This window comes from Dermochelys coriacea, chromosome 2 (genome assembly GCF_009764565.3).
Source record: "Dermochelys coriacea isolate rDerCor1 chromosome 2, rDerCor1.pri.v4, whole genome shotgun sequence".
In the NCBI taxonomy this organism is placed as follows: Eukaryota; Metazoa; Chordata; order Testudines; family Dermochelyidae; genus Dermochelys; species Dermochelys coriacea.
Window position 1 is genome coordinate 144,876,634 of NC_050069.1, and position 26,369 is coordinate 144,903,002.

At 43.3% G+C, this 26,369-nt stretch overlaps 1 protein-coding gene across 2 annotated transcripts; it reads right to left on the minus strand.

The window, feature by feature from the left end:
- Positions 1-2,975: 2,975 nt before the first annotated feature.
- On the minus strand, positions 2,976-25,250 carry C2H5orf49 (chromosome 2 C5orf49 homolog). 2 transcript variants are annotated; one of them, XM_043508478.1, is made up of 4 exons: positions 24,225-25,250; positions 10,978-11,094; positions 4,538-4,611; positions 3,688-3,793 (listed from the first exon to the last, which is right to left on the minus strand). In XM_043508478.1, the coding sequence occupies exons 1-4, from the start codon at positions 24,393-24,395 to the stop codon at positions 3,739-3,741; spliced, it is 417 nt and encodes a 138-aa protein (XP_043364413.1). In that variant the 5' UTR covers positions 24,396-25,250; the 3' UTR covers positions 3,688-3,738. The 2 variants fall into 2 exon arrangements, with proteins under 2 accessions (XP_038248279.1, XP_043364413.1); XM_038392351.2 differs by lacking the exon at positions 4,538-4,611 and having other exon boundaries at positions 2,976-3,793.
- Positions 25,251-26,369: the final 1,119 nt, after the last annotated feature.

The following is a 26,369-nucleotide window of genomic DNA, read 5'->3' on the forward strand; positions in this document are numbered from 1 at the left end:
CAGCTCAGAGACTGTCTTAAAAAGGGAAACGTACCACTTCCACTAGAGTTCTGATTACTTTCCACTTCATCTCCTGCTCCAAAACACACACATCTGAAAAAGAAAGCACAACCTATTGTGGCCCCTTTTGGAGCCCTAACAGAATTTTAATTAAGTACCATGTTTTATTTGCATTTTTTTTTTTACCCCTTCTCCAATATACACTGCACACGTCCTGGGAAAATGCACATTCCTTCCATAGTTTAACCTCCATAACATTAGCTGTATTAATTTTACACAAGGTGTAACTGTCTCCCTTGCCCACAGAGTTTTCATGCACACCCACCAAAGCAAAAATCTGATCCCCCAGAGGCACCCCAAGGCTCAGTGTTCCTATCATTCCTCCCCTTTTCCTGTGTGCACACACAAAATTCTCTTTTGCCTAACATCCCTTGCACTGTGATTACTCTTTTTTTACAGAACTCTACCCTGATTACACTTCCAACTTGTACAACTAGACACAACGAGGGGCAGGCAAGTTAAGTTCCAATAGAAACCCCTTACATCCTTTAGTGATTTTGATTACATTACCCAATAGTCAAATAATTTTGATCAGATTCTCTCTCTGCCTGCTGCCTGCAGCAGTCCCTTATAGGCCATTACTGTGGGAAAAGGGCCCATTTTACCTCAGAATAGCTGTAAAGGCTTCTGGGGACAGAAGCCTAGTGGTGCTAGTAGCCACTCTACCTTACCCCCTTGGATAATTTAATTACCAAGCTTCCATCCAATGCAACTGTACAGAGTTGCACATACAGTTACATTTATATAACTGGGTTTTATCATTAAACAAAAACTTCCTTCTTGAAACATCACAACTATTACTTTTTACCATTCCCAAAACTCCCAAATGTTTACTTTCCTCCAAACCCTGTACTATCAATTTTTGCAAAAGCTATTTGGAACTTTTCACTCACTCCTTTAAATCACTTGCTCCTACATTGAGTTCTTTAAGATAGTGGTTAAGTTGTTACAGACAAATTGCACTAAGTACAATTAATGCCACACAGCTGCCTTAATCTGTGCTGTCTTTACCTTGAGACTGTTCTAAGAGGCAGTAAAACATTTGTCTCCAGGGATCTTTTACTCCAAAAATTCCAGTGGAATACCGCACACCTCCCTCGTACTTTGTCAAAAAAACAAAAAACAAAACATTTCACATAAGTATCCAAAGTATCTTCGATTAAAACTTCAGAAAAACAAAAGTGTGGAAAGGCAGGGGGAGAGGGGGAAAGAAATCAATTAAGCCTGTCAGGTCAGTTTAAAGTATAGGCTACCAGCAGCCAATTAAGTAAACAGAGAAGGGGGGGGGGGGAAGAGAAGAAAAAGATATAGTTAGCTCTGAGCCAAGAGTAGGCTCCCTGGGTTGAAACAGTAGGGAACCCTTATCCCCAGGTTCTCATTCTGGCTCTGGGAGAAGAGTGGGGGTTGTTACCTGCTCTTGCAAACCCTGCCATTTTGCACTTTGAAACTTTTTTTTCCCCCCCCTTCCTTTCTCTCCACTCCCCCAGGACCAAGTCTCAGCTCCAGTCTCTAAAGGTAGTCTGTTAACTCTGCTTTTGACTTTAAACCCTGTTGTGCCAAATCATCTTTAACTACCCCTAACTAATTTACAACCCTTCAGCAGCCCTTGCTGAAGCAGCACCAAACTTGAAAGATTACTGGCCGCTTCCCATAATTCTGCCCTTACTTCAAACCTGTCACAAGCAGACTGAAGTGCCTCCTTTCCCTGGAAGGCATCCAGTCCCCATGGGCAGGGACCTTCTTCCACTACCCATATAACAAGGAGGGTGGGCTCCTTAGCCACCCCCCCCACCCTGGATCCCCTAACACTTCCTCCGTTTCCTTTTTAATCTCATCCCAGGTTGACCCCCTGCACCTGGTATGGGCCCTGGTTCTTCCTTATCCATTTATCCAAAAAATCCTTTACCCTGGCTTGCCAGAACCCGCAACTACCATCACGAGAGTTTGCTATACCCCCCTCCAAGCAGCTGTGCAGACTGTTCAGGAGGGGGACTTACAGGCTGCCACTCACCTATCCGATGCGATGTATCCAAGTCACTGGCACCAAGATGTTAGGGGGCTTATTCCTTCACACACTTACTTCCCTGGTCCTTCTTGCATGAACAGAGAGCAACAGTACCCGAAGTCCAAGGGTGCAAACAGTTAGATGTTTATTGGGGTGAACTTCCAGCAAGCATGATTCCAGTTTCCTTCCTTAGTGTCCCCCTTCCCAGCTCTGACACCACGGAGCCTTACACCTGTGTCCCTGTTCCTATTCCTGCCCTTAGCAAAAACATGATTCCAATTTCCCCATCCCCATTTCCTGTTCCCATTCCCCCCCCCCCGTCCAAACACACGCTTCCTGATTGAGTTCTGCTTAGCTATACCTTAACCAATCATTTTCCTGAAATTTAACTAATCAATCCTAACATATTGTAACATGATTATTTAACCAATTGTATCCCACCACCTTAATTAGTTTACACCCAGCAAAATTAATTGTACAGCAGACAGAAACAATCACAGAACCAGACAGAGATTATACAGACAAACAATAGGGAAATGGGGACTACAGTGATAGAACAAACACAGAAATGAGGATTCCACATCCCAGCTATTGATAAGTGAGTTCTTGCCAGACAGGATGCTATCCAACTAAGTTTCCTTTTCCATCTTCTAGGCACTTCCCTTTCTCTGGAGGCGATGGGCACGATCAGGACAGGATTGTATTCCTAACGGCCCAATAGCACCTTATTTCAATGTGACTAGTTTGGAATGTGAGGAGGTGAGCGGTCGCTTCCCAGCTTATGGCTGCCTCTGCTGCTTAGCCAAAGGCCTTAGCCTAAGCACAGGGCCTCAGACTGTCACAGTAAGAGAAGGCCCTTACACCGACAGACAGTGATTTTGATTCTTTCTTTTTTACCTCTATAACTAGCTAAGTGATAAGAATACACCTAAATTCTTAGGGTATAGGCCTTTACAGACGGGCCTGAATATCTATATCCTAACAAATGTCCTTCAGTATTATTGTACAAAGTTAAATACTTGAAACCAAAACAAAACACTTCATTTTTAATTGAATGAAAGGTTTAGTTTGACACCCAAATGATGTATTTTTTTAAAATTTCCCATTTGCCAAAAATCTCAACAAATTTTTTTTCAGGTTGATCTGAAAATTGTTTATATTTTTTTCCGATTACAGATTTAGGTACCTGTTTTGGAAAATCTTGGCCTTAACCTCTTTCTGCCTCAGTTTTTCCATTCGGGTAATACTGCTTACAAATCTAATAGGAATGGTTGTGTGGATTGTAAATTGATGTTTGTAAATGCTTTGAAGAAGAAACTTGCTCTATCCTATCGTAATACATTGAAAATTGGAAGAGAAATTATTTGCAAGATTTTAATGAAATGTCAAGGTACATTTACACTAACATGGGGAAACTGACAGCTCTTATGGCTTAATTTTTTTTTTATCCAAGTCACATTGACAAGCTGAAGGAAAGTATTCATTTTCTTATTGCTGTGAAAACTGTGTTACACTATGTTCATGTCGGTGGCTGGGGGGACAGGAGCTTTATGATGGTTTGAGACTTTGAGAAGGTTTTTCCAACAAGCAGGTGACTCCATTTTTCCTGCAGAACTCTGCCTGCACACGGTTAATCCTTGCATAATCTCTGATCAACTGCTCTACGGGCTGGTTTATGTGTCTCCCATATTCTGAAGAGGACAAAACAGCAATGGGTCTTGCCAGTTCCTGTAAGAACATTATTTAGATTTTATATTTCTTAACACATAAACACACATGCAAAACAGTAGAGGAGCCACTGCTGTGACAAATATAGATTGCTAGATCTGGTGTAGCAGCTGGTGACAAGTGGGCCTTCTGCCTAGACAGAACTGTATAAAGTGTGTTAGAGCAAGGCACACTTGTTTAGCTGAAAATCAATTACAATGGGGTTTGGATCATTAGTCTATTGTCCAAAATTTCTGACTGAACTTTAACAATAGTGATAAAATATGTATGCATCCCTGAGATATGGATATCTCCACTGAGATGGAGATATGCTCTCAATGACTATATACTGATTACATGTACATACCCATATGTATATCCACACCCTAAACATGTGGAGATAATTTCCATGTCATTAGTTGCAGACCACGTAATAAATTAATTTAGTATGTTTTTTGGAGGCAGTAGCGAGGTTTTATTAGCACACAGTTGGGATGACCTGTACAATGCACTTGTGACTGTGATGCTTGTAATGCTCCCGGCCAGTTTTTGTGCCCTGCTATCTTGCTACACCTTCATGTATTCTGCCCACATAACTTACTGCAAAAAATAAGTTAATGAAATCTGAGCGTGAAAGAGTCAGTTCACTGACTCACCTATGGTAAGCAGGAGGCTTTCCCTGGCGATTGTAGAGGACTAAGCCACTGATTTCTGTGCAATTAAAGGTCTCATTTTAAAAAACAATCTTATGGTTATGACGCTGACCTTGTAAATGTGAACTGGCTGTAAATGTAGACTGGTGCAGTATTACCCTCCTGAGTCACAGCAACCAGGAGGCTCTGGAGGCAAAAGAGACAAAAAAAAAACTTTCTTCCTTTCGGTAGCTACAGTGTGGATGGAACTTCAAATGTATGAGAACTTGTATGTTTGTATAGGGTCTAGCACAATCGGCTCCTAATCCTAGCTGGGGTCTGTAGGTGCTACTGTAATAATAGAGGGTGATACATAAAGATGGAACCTATACCATGGTTAAGGTGGCAGCTCCTAATCTGTGTACAAATACTTGATAAATTTGGATCAAGCCTTAGTTACATTAAAGCTTTGGTCTATGTATCACTGAAGCAGCGGTGCTCTGCTGGGACAATGCAGATCACAAAGGTCAGGGTCAAGCATTCTCTGTTGAGTCGATCCAACTACGAAGTGAATGTACAGAGGAGATCAGGCAAAGCGGGAGCCTGTCCATCTCTAGGAAACACTGCGCAACCTTCCTCTTCAAAAATGCTTTGCTGACATCACATTTCCAACAGTGACACACCACTTGTACCCCTAAACTCTACCAAAATAAAAGGAAATTAATCTGAGGGAAATACAAAACATCCCCCAACCAGAGTCTTGACCCCAAAAAGAGAGAGGAGCCAGCGCCTCCATGAAGGCTACTAGGCACTTTGCTTTTGAGGTTAGGCAGAAACTGCTCGGATACAGAAGAGACACTGGGAGTATTCCCTGACCCACCCAGAATCCCATGATTCACAGGGAAATCAGAGGTAATTCTCACAGATCTTAGAGCTTCTGAACTGAGCATTTGCCCTCCCATACTGGTGTCAGCACCCCTCCTCCCAGGCCGTATTAACTCCTACAAGGATCTCTCCACTTGGACATCCTAAATGGTTTCAGCCTAGCTTTGCTCCCCAAACTCTACTGTGCCCTGAGAATACAGAAAATATACAGAAGGGAGACTGCTAGCTCAGGAAAATAGGGTGTGAGTGCCTTTGAGTATATCTATACAGCAGTTGGGAGTGTGCATCCCTGCTTAGGCAGCTGGAAACATGCTAGCGCTGCTTGAGCTAGTGCACTAAAACTAGCAGTGGACGCTGCGGAATGGGCAGCAACATGGGGTAGCTACCCAAGTAGAAGCTTGCCCGACCCCTTGGGTCTGCATTTGAGTGACTAGCCTGTACTGCTATTGAACTGCACCGTCCACACCTGTCTACCCAGTCTGATGGATGTGACTTTGCTCTTTCCCTGAATCTGATTTAGGAAGCCTAAGTCCCATTTACAGACACCATTGACCCACAAAACTCCTGCTTGGCTGCTACCTAATGCTGTAGATGCCTAAACTCATTCAGCACCTAAACTGTTGCCTCTGGGCACATGTCTTGCAGTCTCACTCTAGATGCCTGAGTGCTTTTCTACTGCCTGAGCATGCGTACTGCTTCCTTGAGAGAGGTGTCCAAACACCTCTTTCCCGCCTAAGCACCAGGTGAGTCATGACCTAGGAAGGATAGGTGTTCAGCTGCCTAAATCAAACAAACAAAAAATTGCTGGGGGGGGGGGGGGTTGAAAGTGGAGAAGGACTACCCTTATAATCTTTAGCCTAGGGTTCTCAGCCAGGATATGGAAGACCCCAGTTCAAGTTTTCTCTTCCTTCCCACTTCTGCCCCCTCCTGAGGGAAGAAGGGAGTTGAACAGTGAGCTACCACATCTCAGGTGATTGACTATAATCTAGTGGTTAGAGCATTCTAACATTCTCTGGCTCAATACATATTTAAGTATTCTGTTTAATTAAAGTGGAACAACTTCCACAGAGACAGTGAGGAAACCCTGTCTCAGCATGTCCCAGGGGTTAGAGCACTCACTTGAGAGGTAGCAGATCCATTTTTAAATCCTTACTCTTCTACTAGAGGTGGGACTTAAAGTGGAGGTTTCCCATATCCCAGATGAGTACCCTCTTTGCTAGGCTAGAGGTTATGAGTGCCTCCTGTCCCCCAGCTGTGTTGTTTCAGGCCCCACAAACAATTTAGGGAGCCAAGTGCCTATCTGTCCCATTCATGAATTACTAGCAGAGCAAGGCACCTATCTCAGAGAGGGGCAGGGTTTAGCATGCCCCCTCTCTGGTTGGTGTCGGCCATTGGCTCGCATAGGTGGCTCCCTGCCTAGTGTGCTGGCTTTGTGGATCACAGTCTAAGTTGCCTATTATGACAGTTCTTAGGTACCCAGGACAGATAGTCAACCTGTTACCTCCTGCCTCCGGTGTGAGGGAGTCTTGCTTCTGGTAACTGGCTGTTAGCTCCTAGCTCCATCAAGCCATTCAAGCACTCTCTTCTAGGCTATGCCAGCCCTGTCTTTGCCTTGCAGGTTAACAAGAGATGCACCCCAATCCCCGAGTCACTTTGAATTGTTCACCTATGCTATCCTGCCCCTGGTACTGGTACTCACAGAAATTCCAGATTCTCTGCACCCAAAGATGCAGTGTACCTCAATTTACCAGTTTCACTAGGGATGCTGGAATTAGGAGTACTGGGGGTGCAGCAGCACCTCCTGGCTTCAAGTGGTTTCCAGCATATAGAGGGCTTACAGTTTTGTTCAGTGGCTTTCAGCACCCCCACTATAAAAATTAGTCCAATGCCACTGGTTTCATATTAAACCACTGTTCCTCTAAACCACACAGCACTTGTAATAAAAAAGTAGTTTTATTTAAGAAAAAATAAAGATGTAACTAAGTGGTGAAAACAAGTGGTTACAACACAACACAAAACAAAATCATAAAACACTAACCTGGGTCTACACTTACCAATAGTTACGTCTACTATATTACTAAGTTCAGTCCATTGCAGATCTGGCTGATTTCACAAGAACCACAATCTAAATGTTCATGAAAGACCCCACTCATTAGGGGGTTTCCTCAGTGAATGGCTAGACAAATTGGAAGATTGGGCCAAAAGAAATCTAATGAGGTTCAATAAGGATAAGTGCAGGGTCCTGCACTTAGGATGGAAGAATCCAATGCACCGCTACAGACTAGGGACCGAATGGCTCGGCAGCAGTTCTGCGGAAAAGGACCTAGGGCTGACAGTGGACGAGAAGCTGGATATGAGTCAGCAGTGTGCCCTTGTTGCCAAGAAGGCCAATGGCATTTTGGGATGTATAAGTAGGGGCATAGCGAGCAGATCGAGGGACGTGATCGTTCCCCTCTATTCGACACTGGTGAGGCCTCATCTGGAGTACTGTGTCCAGTTTTGGGCCCCACACTACAAGAAGGATGTGGATAAATTGGAAAGAGTACAGCGAAGGGCAACAAAAATGATTAGGGGTCTAGAGCACATGACTTACGAGGAGAGGCTGAGGGAGCTGGGATTGTTTAGTCTGCAGAAGAGAAGAATGAGGGGGGATTTGATAGCTGCTTTCAACTACCTGAAAGGGGGTTTCAAAGAGGATGGCTCTAGACTGTTCTCAATGGTAGCAGATGACAGAACGAGGAGTAATGGTCTCAAGTTGCAATGGGGGAAGTTTAGATTGGATATTAGGAAAAACTTTTTCACTAAGAGGGTGGTGAAACACTGGAATGCGTTACCTAGGGAGGTGGTAGAATCTCCTTCCTTAGAGGTTTTTAAGGTCAGGCTTGACAAAGCCCTGGCTAGGATGATTTAACTGGGACTTGGTCCTGCTTTGAGCAGGGGGTTGGACTAGATGACCTTCTGGGGTCCCTTCCAACCCTGATATTCTATGATTCTATGATTCTATGATCCAGAGTGCCTTTCCCTACACTCTGTTATTCTGAAACAATCTTTTGTCTTTATTCACAGCCAGGGCAGGCTCCTGCTTCCTCTATTGTTGTTTTTCACCTCCAAGTAGTTCCAATCATTTGTGCTTGTCTCTGATGGTTTTCCATTGAGTGTTCTGGGATATGGCAAGGGCAGCCAATAAAACCTCGTATTACCTGGCCAGCTGACTAGGGAGGGGTAACAACTCCCTCTTGCCTGAATGGGTCACCAATGAGACACATTACCCTGATGACAAACCTTTACTCCAAGTCCATAAAGCATACTTTTAATATAAAGATTTCAGAGTAGAAGCTGTGTTAGTCTGTATTCGCAAAAAGAAAAGGAGTACTTGTGGCACCTTACAGACTAACAAATTTAATTTGAGCATAAGCTTTCGTGAGGTACAGCTCACTTCATCGGATGCATTCGGTGGAAAACACAGTGGGGAGATTTATATACATACACAGAGAACATGAAACAATGGGTTTTATCATAGAACAACGCTTCCTCAGCTCTCGTCCCCTAAGTCAGCCATAAAAATGTTGGCATACTGTGGGGCCATGTGGGTACCCATTGCAGTGCGCTGATTTGAAGGTATACATCCATCTACATACTACAATCCATCGGTGATCTTCCTAAAAACACCATCCTAGCCACTATGGATGTAGAAGCCCTCTACACCAACATTTCACACAAAGATGGACTGCAAGCCGTCAGGAACAGTATCCCAGATAATGGCACGGCTAACCTGGTGGCTGAACTTTGTGACTTTGTCCTCACCCATAACTATTTCACATTTGGGGAAAATGTATACCTTCAAATCAGCGGCACTGCGATGGGTACCCGCATGGCCCCACAGTATGCCAACATTTTTATGGCCGACTTAGAACAACGCTTCCTCAGCTCTCGTCCTCTAATGCCCCTACTCTACTTGCGCTACACTGCTGACATCTTCATCATCTGGACCCATGGAAAAGAAGCCCTTGAGGAATTCCACCAGGATTTCAACAATTTCCATCCCACCATTAACCTCAGCTTGGACCAGTCCACACAAGAGATCCACTTCCTGGACACTACGGTGCTAATAAGCGATGGTCACATAAACACCACCCTATACCGGAAACCTACTGACTGCTATTCCTATCTACATGCCTCTAGCTTTCATCCAGACCACACCACACGATCCATTGTCTACAGCCAAGCTCTACGATACAACTTCATTTGCTCCAAATCCTCAGACAGAGACAAACACCTACAAGATCTCGATCAAGCATTCTTTCAACTACAATACCCACCTGCTGAAGTGAAGAAACAGATTGACAGAGCCAGAAGAGTACCCAGAAGTCACCTACTACAGGACAGGCCCAACAAAGAAAAGAACAGAACGCCACTAGCCATCACCTTCAGCCCACAACTAAAAACCTCTCCAACACATCATCAAGGATTTACAACCTATCCTGAAGGACGACCCATCACTCTCACAGATCTTGGGAGACAGGCCAGTCCTTGCTTACAGACAGCCCCCCAACATGAAGCAAATACTCACCAGCAACCACACAACAGAACCACTAACCCAGGAACCTATCCTTGCAACAAAGTCCATTGCCAACTCTGTCCACATATCTATTCAGGGGACACCATCATAGAGCCTAATCACATCAGCCACACTATCAGAGGCTCGTTCACCTGCGCATTTACCAATGTGATATATGCCATCGTGTGCCAGCAATGCCCCTCTGCCGTGTACATTGGTCAAACTGGACAGGCTCTATGTAAAAGAATAAATGGACACAAATCAGACGTCAAGACTTATAACATTCAAAAACCAGTCGGAGAACACTTCAATCTCTCCGGTCACTCGATTACAGACCTGAGGGTGGCTATCCTTCAACAAAAAAAACTTCAAAAACAGACTCCAACGAGAGACTGCTGAATTGGAATTAATTTGCAAACTGGACACAATTAACTTAGGCTTGAATAGAGACTGGGAGTGGATGAGTCATTACACAAAATAAAACTATTTTCCCATGTTATTTCCCCCCCCCACCACCATCACCACTGTTCCTCATATGTTCTTGTTAACTGCTGGAAATAGCCCACCTTGCTTGTCACTATGAAAGGTTTTCCTCCTTCCCCCTCCCCCGCTGATGATGGCTCATCTTAAGTGATCACTCTCCTTACAGTATGTATGATAAAACCCATTGTTTCATGTTTTGTGTGTGTGTATATATAAATCTCCCCACTGTATTTTCCACCAAATGCATCCGATGAAGTGAGCTGTAGCTCACAAAAGCTTACGCTCAAATAAATTTGTTAGTCTCCAAGGTGCCACAAGTACTCCTTTTCTTTGTAATATAAATACATTATTCCTTAAATATTATTTGGTCCGATATTTCAAAAGGATTATGAAGCTTGACAGGTTACTACATTTCTGTAGATAACCTAAGTTACTCTTTATAGATAAATATCCTGTAAGACACATGTTCGGTGTAGTGAGTTTGTCAGGTCTGAGATAAGAATGCGTTGCAAAGAACAATGGGCCACATTGTCAAAGGGTCTCTGTCACATCTGTCTCTCCACATTAATTGTGTTGGAGCCTAGGCACCTAACTCCAGTGCTGTCAATATGAATGAAGCCACTTTAATATCAGCATATAAACCTTACCTCATCATTAATGTTAAGAACTCGACAGTTTGCATGTTCTCTGTCACATCGGTGGAGTTTTTCATTGTAACCCATTGGCCTCTTAAAAATGGAGTCATATGTGGAAACAATCCCTGTCTTGGGATAAAGAAAAAATATGATTAACTTAAGATGGTGTTTAACACTGTAAGTTAGAAAATAATGTAGTAGAACTACTAACTGGTGCAGGTGCAGCACTAGATGCTCTGAGGAACATCAGTTATTAGCAACATTTGGGGCATCCTTTTGAAATAGTGTGAAAAATTGTTACAATTCTTTTGTGCATTTGGCTTGTCAATGAAAATGTGAAACTAAAACAATTTCAATGGTATATGAAAAGACATTGCCAGAGGATTTTTCAGAGTATTTCATATCACTGTTTCCCCCTTTGTAATTTATAGTAACCACATGGAAGCTTAAATCAGTTTCCTTATTGAACTATTTTCCTTCAGCAAATGCATATACTTGATTAAAGAGACATTCTGACTGAAGAAAATGGAGAGAAAAGCAGCTTTGAAGTTCATTTTGAAAGAAATAGATATTGAAAGTAGCCTGTGAATCAGGCTTTATCTTCAAGTTAATGCATATTTTTGTGTAGCTCAGAAACATACTGCATGAGTAATCTCTAGTTCCAATAATATGCATAAATACACACTTGCCACCTCTCCCAGAAACATAAAAATGATTGTACTTAAAACATCTTTTCATATGAAAATCTCAGAGCTGTATTAATGAGTGTCTCGAGTGAAGCCCAGTCTTGCATTTCCTGGTGTACCCAAGACTCCCACTGATTGCAGCACCGGTTTTTTATATACAAGAAATGAAGTGTTGAGTCCTTGAAGGTCCAAGGTGCTAAGTAACACACAATTAGCTACAGACACTAGAGATTTATTATTGTTTACAGATACTGAACCATGTATGTTTCAGAAAAAAATATTTGAGAGAGGAGAGGAAAAGACCTTTTGCAATATATTAATGATTACTGTACTTATGAAAATCATCAAAGGCTCAGCACTTTGACCAGAGAAGATCTCAACCTATCTCACTGCTCTTGTGATACACGATCTAAAAATCTGAAAAAGTGAAACTTTAAAAACTTCAGCCTTCATTTTTGGCTCAGCAATGAAGTAGTTGTAATTAGGCTTGGAAGGATTAGATTTTTATAGGTAAATGTCAGTAAACATCGATTTCACTGTGTACATACAACCTGACCAAATAAATTCCATCAATAATAACTGAAATTTACAGATTGGCAAAGTAAGAAAAGTGCTGCTTGAGACAGTTTGATTTAAGGATATTTACTTTGTATGTTTTCACGTGTGAGGTTGACAATTTGTGGCTTTAATGGCTATAAAGCTTTAACTTTTTGAATATCAATGTCAGTCATTAAATAATTGTCTGACACCCTCCCCTCCAGTTTCCCACAAGTGTGAACATTTACATCAATAAATATAAAAAATGCTTAAACCCCATACTTTTGTGCAACTGTGAAAATTTAAATAATTTTAAAAATTTAAAAAAAAATTACTACCTATTAAACAAAATTCTGCCAGGTCTTATTGTACTTTAGAAAACTGAAGCATGTTCTGATTTTTATAGGCTTTTTTCTATTTTATAACTATTTATCTAAAAATATTAAAGTCAGAACAGTACTAGATGGTTATAATGGTCCCATTGAAAGGAAACTTTTGGCACTGCCTTAACTATCGTGTCACTAGTGCACTCCTATAGAATCATAGGATATCAGGGTTGGAAGGGACCTCAGGAGGTAATCAAGTTCAGTGGTTCTCAAACTAGGGCTGCCGCTTGTTCAGGGAAAGCCCCAGGAGGGCCAGGCCGGTTTGTTTACCTGCCACGTCCACAGGTTCGGTTGATCACAGCTCCCATTCGCCGTGGTTCGCCGCTCCAGGCCAATGAGGGCAGCGGGAAACTGCGCAGGCGAAGGGATCTGCTGGCCGCCCTTCCTGCAGCCCCCATTGGCCTGGAGCAGCAAACCGTGTGATCGGCCAAGCCTGCGGAAGCAGCAGGTAAACAAACTGGCCCGCCTTCCCTGAACAAGCAGCGGACCTAGTTTGAGAACCACTGATCTTGTCCAACCCCCTGCTCAAAGCCGGACCAATCCCCAACTAAATTATCCCAGCCAGGGCTTTGTCAAGCCTGACCTTAAAAATCTCTAAGGAAGGAGAGTCCACCACCTCCCTAGGTAACCCATTTCAGTGCTTCACCACCCTCCTAGTGAAAAAGTTTTTCCTAATATCCAACCTAAACCTCCCACACTGCAACTTGAGACCATTACTTCTTGTTCTGTCATCTTCTACCATTGAAAACAGTCTAAATCCATCCTCTTTAGAACCCCCTTTCAGGTAATTGAAAGCAGCTATTAAATCCCCCCTCATTCTTCTCTTCTGCAGACTAAATAATCCCAGTTCCCTCAGCCTCTCCTCATAAGTCATAAATAAATCCAACCTCCTAATCATTTTTGTTGTCCTTTGCTGGACTCTTTCCAATCTTTCCACATCCTTTTTGTAGTGTGGGGCCCAAAACTGGACACAGTACTCCAGATGAGGCCTCACCAATGCCGAATAGAGGGGAATGATCACGTCCATCGATCTGCTGGCAATGCTTCTACTTATACAGCCCCAAATGCTGTTAGCCTTCTTGGCAACAAGGGCACGCTGCTGACTTATATCCAGCTTGGAGGAGAAGATTTTTGAGTTTTGTCTGCATGAAGTGCCACCTAATAGAACTCATAGAAGAAAAGATCCAAGGATTGGAGATGCAGGGGGAAACTCTGGTCGAGTTTAGAAGGGGGTTTGAGCGGATGATGAAACAAAGACATGAGGAGGCTGACGGGAAAAGTTCAGACTTGCAGATGGAAGCAGGACCAAAGAATTCCAAGGGGAGACTGCTGGGTGAGGAAAGTGGATCATAGAAGCATGTGACTAAGAGAACCAGGCAGAGGAAAAGACTATCTAGTGAAGGAGAAACAGAGCTCAGGAACATGTTTGCGGAGTTAGAAAATGAAGAAGGGGCACAGCAGGTGGTCACTGAAGGTGAGAGGGCACGGAAGAAGAGAAGAGCAGCTAGTCTGAGGGGAAGAGTCAATGGAGATAACACCATCAAATATGAGCCCCAGGAGGATATGGGATGGGTTGCAAGAGACAATAGGAATTGAGAAGACTTGCAGCCAGAGGGAACAGAGGATAGACCGGAGAATCACACCATCACCAGGAAAAGGCTGGTCTATATGATTGGGGACTCCTTACTGAGAAGGATAGACAGGCCTGTAACCAGAGCTGATCCAGAGAACAGAAGGGTGTGCTGTCTGCCAGTTGCTAAAATATGGGATGTGGAGCTGAGGCTGAAGAGGATCCTAACAGGAGTGGGAAAGAATCCACTGATTGCCCTTCATGTGGGAACAAATGATTCAGCTAGATTCTCACTGGAACTTATCAAGGGAGACTATGCAGGCTAGGGAAGATGCTTAAGGAAATCGAGGCTCAGGTGATCTTCAGAGGGATTCTGCCTGTTCCTAGAGAAGGGCAACAAAGGTGTGACAAGATTATGATGATCAACAGATGGTTCAGGCAGTGGTGCTATAAGGAGGGCTTTGCGATGTATGGCCACTGAGAAGCATTCATGAACAGAGGACAGTTCTCTCAGGATGGACCTCACCTGAGTAGGGAGGGAAATAGACTTCTAGGATGGAGGCTGGCACAACTGATTAAGAGAGCTTTCAACTAGGAATTTGGGGGAGATGGTTGGGAGATGTCCAGGTAATCTCCATGCTGGATTTTAACACTGAGAGGGAAGAAGACGAAGTAAGAAAGGATACAGCCATGGGTAGGAAAATGGACATAAGGAGGAAGGGTAGTTTAGATACCAGTCTAATAGGTGATACTGGCAATAGAATGGTTTCAGAGTAGCGGTCATGTTAGTTTGTATCCGCAGAAAGAACAGGAGTACTTGTGGCACCTTAGATACTAACAAATTTATTAGACCATAAGCTTTTGTGAGCTACAGCTCACTTCATCAGATGCATAGAATGGAACATATAGTAAGATACACACACATACAGATAAGTTAGAAGTTACCATACAGACTGTGAGAGGCTAATTAGTTAAGATGAGCTATTATCAGCAGGAGAAAAAAAACTTTTGTAGTGATAATCAAGATGGCCCATTTAGACAGTTGACAAGAAGGTGTGAGGATACTTAAGGAAATAGATTCAATAAGTGTAATGACCCAGCCACTCCCAGTTTCTATTGAAACCCTAGTTAATGGTATCTAGTTTGCATATTAATTCAAGTTCAGCAGTTTCTCGCTGAAGTCTGGTTTTGAAGCTTTTCTGTTGCACAATTGCTTCCCTTAGATCTTTTACTGAGCGGCCACCGAGGTTGACGTGTTCTCCTTCTTTGAATCATAACATTAAAAAAACAGTAGAAGAACACTTTAACCTCCATGGCCACTCAGTAAAAGATCTAAGGGAAGCAATTGTGCAACAGAAAAGCTTCAAAAACAGACTCCAACGAGAAACTGCTGAACTTGAATTAATATGCAAACTAGATACCATTAACTTGGGTTTGAATAGAGACTGGGAGTGGCTGGGTCATTACACTTATTGAATCTATTTCCTTAAGTTAAGCATCCTCACACCTTCTTATCAACTGTCTAAATGGGCCATCTTGATTATCACTAAAGTTTTTTTCTCCTGCTGATAATAGGTCATCTTAACTGATTAGCGTCTCACAGTTTGTATGGTTTCATAGTAGCAGCCGTGTTAGTCTGTATCCAAAAAAAGAAAAGGAGTACTTATGGCACCTTAGAGACTAAGAAATAAGGTGCCACAAGTACTCCTTTTCTTTTTACAGTTTTTATGGTAACTTCTAACATATACACATACAGATAAATGTTCCATTCTATGCATCCGATGAAGTTAGCTGTAGCTCATGAAAGCTTATGCTCTAATAAATTTGTTAGTCTCTAAGGTGCCACAAGTACTCCTGTTCTTTTGGCAACAGAATGTCTCTTTACCCGATTAGGCACAATGTGAGCGAAGCCAAATGGCAAAAATTAAGATGTTTGTACACTAATGTGAGGAGCCTACGTAACAAAACGGAGGAACTAGAGCTATTGGTGCAGGAAGTGAAACCAGATATTATAGGGATAACAGAAACATGATGGAATAGTAGTCAACACTGGAGTACAGATATTGAAGTGTATGTGCTGTTTAGGAAAGACAGTCATAAAAGGCAAAAGTGGCAGAGTAGCATTGTATATCAATGATGAGGTAGAAATAAATGTAAAGAAATAAGAAGTGATGGAATGGATAAGACAGTCAGTCTGGGCAAAAATCACATTGGGGAAGAAAGTTACTAGAGCCTCCCCTGGGACAGTGCTTGGGGTATGCTATAGACTGCCGGGATCCAATTTGGATATGGATAGAGACCTCTTTAATATTTTTAATGAAGTAAATACTAATGGGAATTGTGTGATCATGGGAGACTAACTTCCCAGATATAGACTGGAGAACAAGTGCTAGTAATAATAATAGGGCTCAGATTTTCCTGGATGTGATAGCAAGAGGGGAATGCCATTTTAGATTTGGTTTTGGCGAGTAGTCAGGACCTCATAGAAGAAATAGTTGTAGGGGACAACCTTGGTTCAAGCAATCATGAGCTAATTCAGTTCAAACTAAATGGAAGGATAAACAAAAATAGATCTGTGACTAGGGTTTTTGATTACAAAAGGGCTAACTTTAGAAAATTAAGGAAATTAGTTAGGAAAGTGGATTGGACTGAAGAATGTATGCATCTAAAGGTGGAGGAGGCCTAGAATTACTTCAAGTCAAGGTTGCAGAAACTATCAGAAGCCTGCATCCCAAGAAAGGGGAAAAAACTCATAGGCAGGAGTTGTAGACCAAGCTGGATGAGTAAGCATCTCCGAAAGGTGTTTAAGAAAAAGCAGAAAGCCCACAAGGAGTAGAAGGTGGGAGGGATCAGCAAAGAAAGCTACCTTATTGAGGTCAGAACATGTAGGGATAAAGTGAGAAACGCCAAAAGACATGTAGAGTTGGACCTTGCAAAGGGAATTAAAACCAATAGTAAAAGGTTCTCTAGCCATATAAATAAATAGAAAACAAAGGAAGAAGAAGTGGGACCGCTAAACACTGAGAATGGAGTGGAGGTTAAGGATAATTTAGACATGGCCCAATATCTAAACAAATACTTTGCCTCCGTCTTTAATGAGGAGCTTAGGGATAATGGTAGCATGACAAACGGGAATGAGGATATGGAGGTAGATATTACCACATCCGAGATAGCAGCCAAACTCAAACAGCTTAATGGGACTAAATCGGGGGCCCCAAATAATCTTCATCCAAGAATATTAAAGGAACTGGCACATGAAATTGCAAGCCCATTACCAAGAATTTTTAATGAATCTGTAAACTCAGGGCTTGTACCGTATGACTGGAGAATTGCTAACATAGTTCCTATTATTAAGAAAAGGAAAAAAAGTGATCCGGGTAACTATAGGCCTGTTAGTTAGACATCTGCAGTATGCAAGGTCTTGGAAAAAATTTTGAAGGAGAAAATAGTTAAGGACATTGACCTCAATGTCCTTTGGGACAAAATACAGCATGGTTTTACAAAAGGTAGATCTTGCCAAACCAACCTGATCTCCTTCTTTGAGAAGGTAACATTTTTTAGACAAAAGGACATGCAGTGGATCTAATTTACCTTGATTTCAGTAAGGCATTTGATATGGTTCCACATGGGGAATTATTAGCTAAACTGGAAAAGATGGGGATCAATATGAAAATTGAAAGGTGGATAAGGAACTGGTTAAAGGAGAGACTACAAATGGTCATACTGAAAGGTGAACTGTCAGGCTCGAAGGAGGTTACTAGTGGAGTTCCTCAGAGATTAAATAGGATTAATCCCAAAACCAATCTTTTTATTACTGACCTTGGTCCAAATGTGGGAATGTGCTAATAAAGTTTGCAGATGAGACAAAGCTGGGAGGTATTGCCAATACAGAGAGGGATCGGGATATCCTACAGGAACATCTGGATGACCTTGTAACCTGGAGTAATAATAATAGGATGAAATTTAATAGTGAAAAGTGCAAGGTCATGCATATAGGGATTAATAACAAGAATTTTTGTTATAAACTGGGGATACATCACTTGGAAGTAACAGAGGAGGAGAAGGACCTTGCAATATTGATTGATCACAGGATCACTACGAGCTGCCAATGTGATATGGCCATCAAAAAAGCTAATGCGGTCTTGGGATGCATCAGGTGAGGTATTTCCAGTAGAGATAAGAAAGTGTTAGTACCGTTATACAAGGCACTGGTGAGACCTCATCTGGAATATTGTGTGCAGTTCTGGTCTCCCGTGTTTAAGAAGGATGAATTCAAACTGGAACAGGTACAGAGAAGGGCTACTAGGATGATCCGAGGAATGGAAAACCTGTCTTATGAAAGAAGACTCAAAGAGCTTGGTTTGTTTAGCCTTACCAAAAGAAGGCTGAGGGGAGATATGATTGCTCTCTATAAATATATCAGAGGGATAAATACCAGGGAGGGAGAGGAATTATTTAAGCCCAGTACCAATGTGGACACAAGAACAAATGGATATAAACTGGCCATCAGGAAGTTTAGACTTGAAATCAGACTAAGGTTTCTAACCATCAGAGGAGTAAAGTTCTGGAATAGCCTTCCAAGGGGAGCAGTGGAGGCAAAAAACATATCTGGCTTCAAGACTAAGCTTGATAAGTTTATGGAGGGGATGGTATGATGGGATAGCCTAATTTTGGCAATTAATTGATCTTTGAATATTAGTGGTAAATAGGCCCAATGGCCTGTGATGGGACGTTAGATAGGGTGGGATCTGAGTTGCTACAGAGAATTCTTTCCTGGGTGTCTGGCTGGTGAGTCTTGCCCACATGCTCAGGGTTTAGCTGATCGCCATATTTGGGGTCGGGAAGGAATTTTCCTCTAGGGCAGATTGGCAGAGGCCTTGGGGGGTTTTCGCCTTCCTCTGCAGCATGGGGCACGGGTCATTTACTGGAAGATTCTCTGCACCTTGAAATCTTTAAACCATGATTTGAGGACTTCATAGCTCAGACATTAGTCAGGGGTTTGTTACAGGAGAGGGTGGGTGAGATTCTATGGCCTGCGTTGTGCAGGAGGTCAGACTAGACTATCATAATGGTCCTTCTGACTGTAAAGTCTATTATTCTAGTCCACTGTAAGACCTAGGTCCTTTTCTTCAGAACTGCTGCCTAGCCACTCTGTTCCTAGTCTGCAGCAGTGCATGGGATTCTTCCGTCCTAAGTGCGGGACACTGCACTTGTCCTTGTTGAACCTCATCAGATTTCTTTTGTCCCAATCCTCTAATTTGTCTAGGGCCCTCTGTAGCCTATCATTATCCTCCAGAGTATCTACCACTCCTCTCAGTTTAGTGTCATCTGCAAACTTGCTGAGGGTGCAATCCATGCCATCCTCCAGATCATTAAAGAAGATATTGAACAAAACTGGCCCCAGGACCGACCCTTGGGGCACTCCACTTGATACCAGCTGCCAACTAGACATGGAGCCACTGATCACTACCTGTTGAGCCCGATAATCTAGTCAGCTTTCTATTCACCTCATAGTCCATTCATCCAGCCCATACTTTAACTTGCTGGCAAGAATAATGTGGGAGACCATATCAAAAGCTTTGCTAAAGTCAAGAAACAACACATCCACTGCTTTCCCCTCATTCACAGAGCCAGTTATCTCATCATAGAAGGCAATTAGGTTAGTCAGGCATGACTTGCCCTCGGTGAATCCATGGTGACTGTTTCTGATCACTTTTTCTCTCCTCAAAGTGCTTCGAAATGAATTCCATGAGGACCTGCTCCATGATTTTTCCAGGAACTGAGGTGAAGCTGAATGGCCTGTTGTACTTCCCCGGTTCCTCCTCCTTCCCTTTTTTAAAGATGGGCACTACATTAGCCTTTTTCCAGTCATCGGGGACCTCCCTGATCGCCATGAGTTTTCAAACATAATATAATGGGGTTATTCAATAAGGGAAATATGTTACTTGGTGTTCAAGAGGAGGGGCTGTTTTGCTTTTTAATCTATTCTCCCTTTCACTTCTCAGAGGCGATGAGCCTTGCAAAATTCTAGGTGATGATTTGTCCTCTCCATTATCGTACTTCACTATAGCTTTTCCTTTGCTCTCCATATTTTATTTAGAAGCCAAGTAAAGATCTACTTCATGCTGGTTAAAAAGAACTACTGCATTATTCACTGACTCACTATATCAATGAAGAAAATTCAGCCTCTCTTGGTCTTGAAGGTAGACAGCCAGCCTATTATGTTTAACTGTAAATCTACCCTAGATAATCTGTTTTGAGCAGTCCTGCTAGAATTATACCAATTACATTGCTGTGGTTACAGATCGTTGTTATCACCTGGCATGTCAAGTCCTACCTAGTTTTGCAATGTCTGACTGGTTATTTTGTCTTCAGATACTTTACCGATATTAATGGTAGTCATTTCTATCAATTGCTAAATGCTAGGATAGTAGGCCTGTATTTTTAATAAACAAGTCAGAATGAATGAATCATGTAAAATGGACAAGCAATCCATGTCTCAGGTGAGCATTTCCTATGATCTGGCTTAATAAAATCAAGAACTTGAAAATCACTTTGCAAACATTAATTAAAGTTCACAGAATGCCTAACAAATAGGCATGGGGTAATTTATAGATGGGGAAATGAAACACACACTGTTTACATGAATTTGCCCAAAACCAGAAAGGGAGTCGTTGTCAAAAATGGGATTCAAATTAAGGATTTCCTGTCTTCCAGTCATGTTCTCAGGCCCTTAGGCAAATGCTTCTGTCTACCTCAATCTCTCAAATGAATTACATTTATTTTTAACACTCTCTGTTGAAATAGTCAATAAGCTTACCCCAACAGGCAGTCAGCTTATTCCCCAGAAAAAGAAAAGGAGTACTTGTGGCACCTTAGAGACTAACAAATTTATTTGAGCATAAGCTTTCGTGAGCTACAGCTCACTTCATCGGATGCATTTGGAGGAAAATGCAGTGGGGAGATATATATACACACACACAGAACATGAAACAATGGGTTTTATCATACACACTGTAAGGAGAGTGATCACTTAAGATGAGCCATCACCAGCAGCGGGGGGGGGGGGAGGGGGAAGGAGGAAAACCTTTCATGGTGACAAGCAAGGTAGGCTATTTCCAGCAGTTAACAAGAACATCTGAGGAACAGTGGGGGATGGGGTGGGGGGGGGGGAGAAATAACATGGGGAAATAGTTTTACTTTGTGTAATGACTCATCCATTCCCAGTCTCTAGTCAAGCCTAAGTTAATTGTATCCAGTTTGCAAATTAATTGGAGTCTGTTTTTGAAGTTTTTTTGTTGGAGGATAGCCACCCTCAGGTCTGTAATCGAGTGACCGGAGAGATTGAAGTGTTCTCTGACTGGTTTTTGAATGTTATAAGTCTTGACGTCTGATTTGTGTCCATTTATTCTTTTACGTAGAGACTGTCCAGCTTGACCAATGTACATGGCAGAGGGGCATTGCTGGCACATGATGGCATATATCACATTGGTGGATGCGCAGGTGAACGAGCCTCTGATAATGTGGCTGATGTGATTAGGCCCTGTGATGGTGTCCCCTGAATAGATATGTGGACAGAGTTGGCAACGGGCTTTGTTGCAAGGATAGGTTCCTGGGTTAGTGGTTCTGTTGTGTGGTGTGTGGTTGCTGGTGAGTATTTGCTTCAGGTTGGGGGGCTGTCTGTAAGCAAGGACTGGTCTGTCTCCCAAGATCTGTGAGAGTGATGGGTCGTCCTTCAGGATAGGTTGTAGATACTTGATGATGCGTTGGAGAGGTTTTAGTTGGGGGCTGAAGGTGATGGCTAGTGCTTTCGGTTTTTTTCTTTGTTGGGCCTGTCCTGTAGTAAGTGACTTCTGGGTACTCTTCTGGCTCTGTCAATCAGTTTCTTCACTTCAGCAGGTGGGTATTGTAGTTGTAAGAATGCATGATAGAGATCTTGTAGGTGTTTGTCTCTGCCTGAGGGGTTGGAGCAAATGTGGTTATATCATAGAGCTTGGCTGTAGACAATGGATCGTGTGGTATGATCTGGATGAGAGCTAGAGGCATGTAGGTAGGAATAGCAGTCAGTAGGTTTCCGGTATAGTGTGGTGTTTATGTGACCATCGCTTATTAGCACCGTAGTGTCCAGGAAGTGGATCTCTTGTGTGGACTGGTCCAGGCTGAGGTTGATGGTGGGATGGAAATTGTTGAAATCATGGTGGAATTCCTCAAGGGCTTCTTTTCCATGGGTCCAGATGATGAAGATGTCATCAATGTAGCGCAAGTAGAATAGGGGCATTAGGGGACGAGAGCTGAGGAAGCGTTGTTCTAAGTCAGCCATAAAAATGTTGGCATACTGTGGGGCCATACGGGTACCCATCGCAGTGCCGCTGATTTGAAGGTATACATTGTCCCCAAATGTGAAATAGTTATGGTTGAGGACAAAGTCACAAAGTTCAGCCACCAGGTTAGCCGTGCCATTATCGGGGATACTGTTCCTGACGGCTTGTAGTCCATCTTTGTGTGGAATGTTGGTGTAGAGGGCTTCTACATCCATAGTGGCTAGGATGGTGTTTTTAGGAAGATCACCAATGGACTGTAGTTTCCTCAGGAAGTCAGTGGTGTCTCGAAGATAGCTGGGAGTGCTGGTAACGTAGGGCCTGAGGAGGGAGTCTACATAGCCAGACGATCCTGCTGTCAGGGTGCCAATGCCTGAGGTGGTGGGGCGTCTAGGATTTCCAGGTTTATGGATCTTGGGTAGCAGATAGAATACCCCAGGTCGTGGCTCCAGGGGTGTGTCTGTGCGGATTTGTTCTTGTGCTTTTTCAGGGAGTTTCTTGAGCAAATGCTGTAGTTTCTTTTGGTAACTCTCAGTGGGATCAGAGGGTAATGGCTTGTAAAAAGTGGTGTTGGAGAGCTGCCTAGTAGCCTCTTGTTCATATTCCGACCTATTCATGATGACGACAGCACCTCCTTTGTCAGCCTTTTTGATTATGATGTCAGAGTTGTTTCTGAGACTGTGGATGGCATTGTGTTCTGCTCGGCTGAGGTTATGGGGCAAGTGATGCAGCATCATCCCTGATGATCCCTGATGCAGCATGCAACTCCCTGAAAAAGGAGTTTTCCACTTCTGAACCAATATGGAAACTATTTTCTTAGACTGCAACCTCTGACAACACAGACTTCTCAGCAGAAATTGGACACCTAATCTGTGCCAAATATAGATAGTACTAAGATATTTTTCAATAAAATAACTATCTGAAGTATGTTTAGAGGTTTAAACAGAGGACAACATTCTGTTTGTCAATTCAATATGTTTTGTTGAAATTCACTCCAACTCCTTTCTGTATCACTTTTCCATCTAGAAAATGTGAGTAATACCTTTCCTCCTCCAGCAGTCAAAATTAATTACACTTCATAAAGAACTTTGAAAATGAAAAGTGTTGTAAACACTATGTAAGTGTTAAAGTGTCCTTTCCAGCATAAGGCAAAAGTGTGACATTCCCGTGTGGTTGATTTGTGTGCCTTTAAAATATTGGCATCAAATTTCAGAGGGTTGTGTTGTCATCATGTCTATTGTGACTAAGACCAACTCACCCCAATCTTATTACATGCAAATACATGGTCCCAGATTGAATTAGACTGAAAAAGACTGCCAAAAAGCTGAACTTCTTATACACGCCCTTTATGAATTTCGCTAGGGCTCAGTAAACCCCATTTAACCACTTTTTTTCCCTAGGCTGTAAATTATACCCTAAGGAGCAAACAAGATTTTCCAGGTGCTGAACCCTTGTTGATATTAATTGCTTTACTTAGGAGGAATGATGAGTGCTGACCACTCAGGGGCCCAGGCTCTGCAAATTTAAGACTTAAGGGTGGGGAGGGAAAGCCAAGAATGGATTTTCCTCTCCAGGTGAAATGTACAAACGTCTACTTACTTCTTGCACATCCGTGTGTGTGATGTTTCTCCTGCCCCCTGCAGCCTCTTCGCTTTCACTCCGACGCGCCCTCCTTTCTTTTTCCTCCACTTTTCATTCCCTTTCCCCCAGGCCCGCTCCATGCTGTCCCTTTCACACCCTGCCCCGTGCTCCTCCCGCTCACCTTGAGCTGCTGGTGGAAGTAGCTGTGCTCCGGAGGGTCCCTGCGGCTGGGCGGGACGTAGCTGAAGGCGGACAGGGCGGAGAGCGGCAGCTGGTGTTTCCCGCTTGCCTGCTCAGCTGATTTCTCCTCCCGCTGCCCATCCGGGTCCGTCCCCTCCAGGGTGCGCGGCATCCCACGGCCAGAGCCCGGCCCGCCTGGGGCACAGAGCAGGGAGGCTCCGCCGGTCCCGCTGTTGCGGGTGGTTCTGCGTTCCGTGGTTACTAGGCAACACACTTAGTATCCAATTGTGAGGTCACACAAAGGGAGAGGGAAATGAGGGGCGCCGTTCGCCACCCCACAAGCTGTAGGCGTGTTGGCGCCAAAGGGAATCTCCAGAGGCAGGTAAGTTGTGCCCTGCAAAGAGCTCGCAGGGTGCGGGAAGTTCCCCCCCATGTGTTCATTTGTCCCTCTACAGCCCAGGTGGCTCCGTAGCAGGACGCCCCCTTCTGGCTCCCGGGCTGGGTGTATTTTTCACAGTGTTTCAGCCTTTCGGGTAATGTGCTGAAATTGCTCCCACGTGCTCAGATATTAGCCATGGAAATAGAAAGAGCCCCTGTGTCTCAATCTCGCCTGTCAGGTGGGCTCCCAGTCACCCTACTCTGGGTTTGGACTCTGCTGGGTGGCTCCCACTTTCCACTTCACCGATTCCGTATTTGGCCAGAGGCTCACTGTGGGGAGGCTGTTTGCTAGTGTGGTAGTTCTGTGCAGGGATCTGTGGTGCTAGCTTGTTGGTTTTTAATTGTTCTTCCTAGTGACTTGCGCATTGGGGTGCGATTGCTGGTCTTGACCCTAGAGTTCAGTTGTTGCACTGCTCAGGAGGTCAGTGTTTCTGATTCTGAGGAGTAGTGAGATATAGGAGTGGATCATGCTTTTATTTGGATATAATGTTCCAACTGCTAATGTTTCCTAGTGGAGACTGAGCATCTGTAGCTTTGGCTGAGATGGTACCAATCATTTCTTTTCTTTATGTGTATCTATGTGGGGGGGCTAGCTCAGTGGTTTGAGCATTGGTCTGCTAAACCCCACGTTGTGAGTTCAATCCTTGAGGGGGCCATTTAGGGTTCTGGGGCAAAAAAAAATTGGGGACTGGTCCTGCTTTGAGCGGGGGTTGGACTAGGTGATCTCGTGAGGTTCCTTCCAACTCTGATATTCTATGTGACCTTGAATAATGGACGCTCCTGCATCTTCCCCTGCGTGTTCCTCAGTGACTGATCCTCCTCTCTGAGGAACTCTGCAATGCATTTGGGCCATATCAGTTACAACACACAGCCAGAGCAGTAGAATAGGTCCTTAAAAGATCATAAAGTTCCATTTACACCCATGTTTAAATCCTCTTTACCCTGTGAGAGCAAAGTGTCCTATTAGATATGAGAATTGGGCCTTGACTTCTTTGCTCTCTAACTTGTGTTCAATTCTCCTCACTCAAATTGGGCACCCAAAAATTTAACTTCTGACTTAGTAGCAGTTTACAACTACTTCGCATTCATTTTGTAGAGAGATAAATAACTACACAAGGGGCAAGGTAATGGAGAATATGACCCCATAGAACAAAGTGGCAGATTGGTCTGACAAGTAGTTTTATCTTCCAAAGACTCTGCTGTTGTGATTTTTGCTTTTTAAAATATTCTTGTCTGTGAGCTCCCTTTCTGACAAGATACAAATCCTTAAAACTCTGTTCAGTAGCGTACAACATCAAGGACACAAGTCAGCAGAAGAGTTCATCAGTAAAGTAACTAGAGAGGAACTTGTTAAGCAAATGATAGCATTAAAAGTGCAGAAAAGAACAAGAGGACTGACACATGGCATTTAAGGACACGATGAGCACTGATGAGAATCATAAGAGCTCTGATCTCACTACCAGAAGTAAACCGAGCTGGCATAAAGTAGTAGTAGTAGTCGTGGCACTGATGGCAGACAGTTAGCCTGCTTGTCAGATTAGCAATTCAACCTCGGTAGGAATCATGTCCTTGATTTCTGGCCTCAGTCCAGAGACTCCTGATACTCACCCAAGCCCTGCAGTAGAGAAGACTTCCTAGCAAATGCTGCAACTGGTCATTCAGGTGAAGAGCTGGGAAGACTCTAACTAGTTTTTGAAGGTGACTTTTC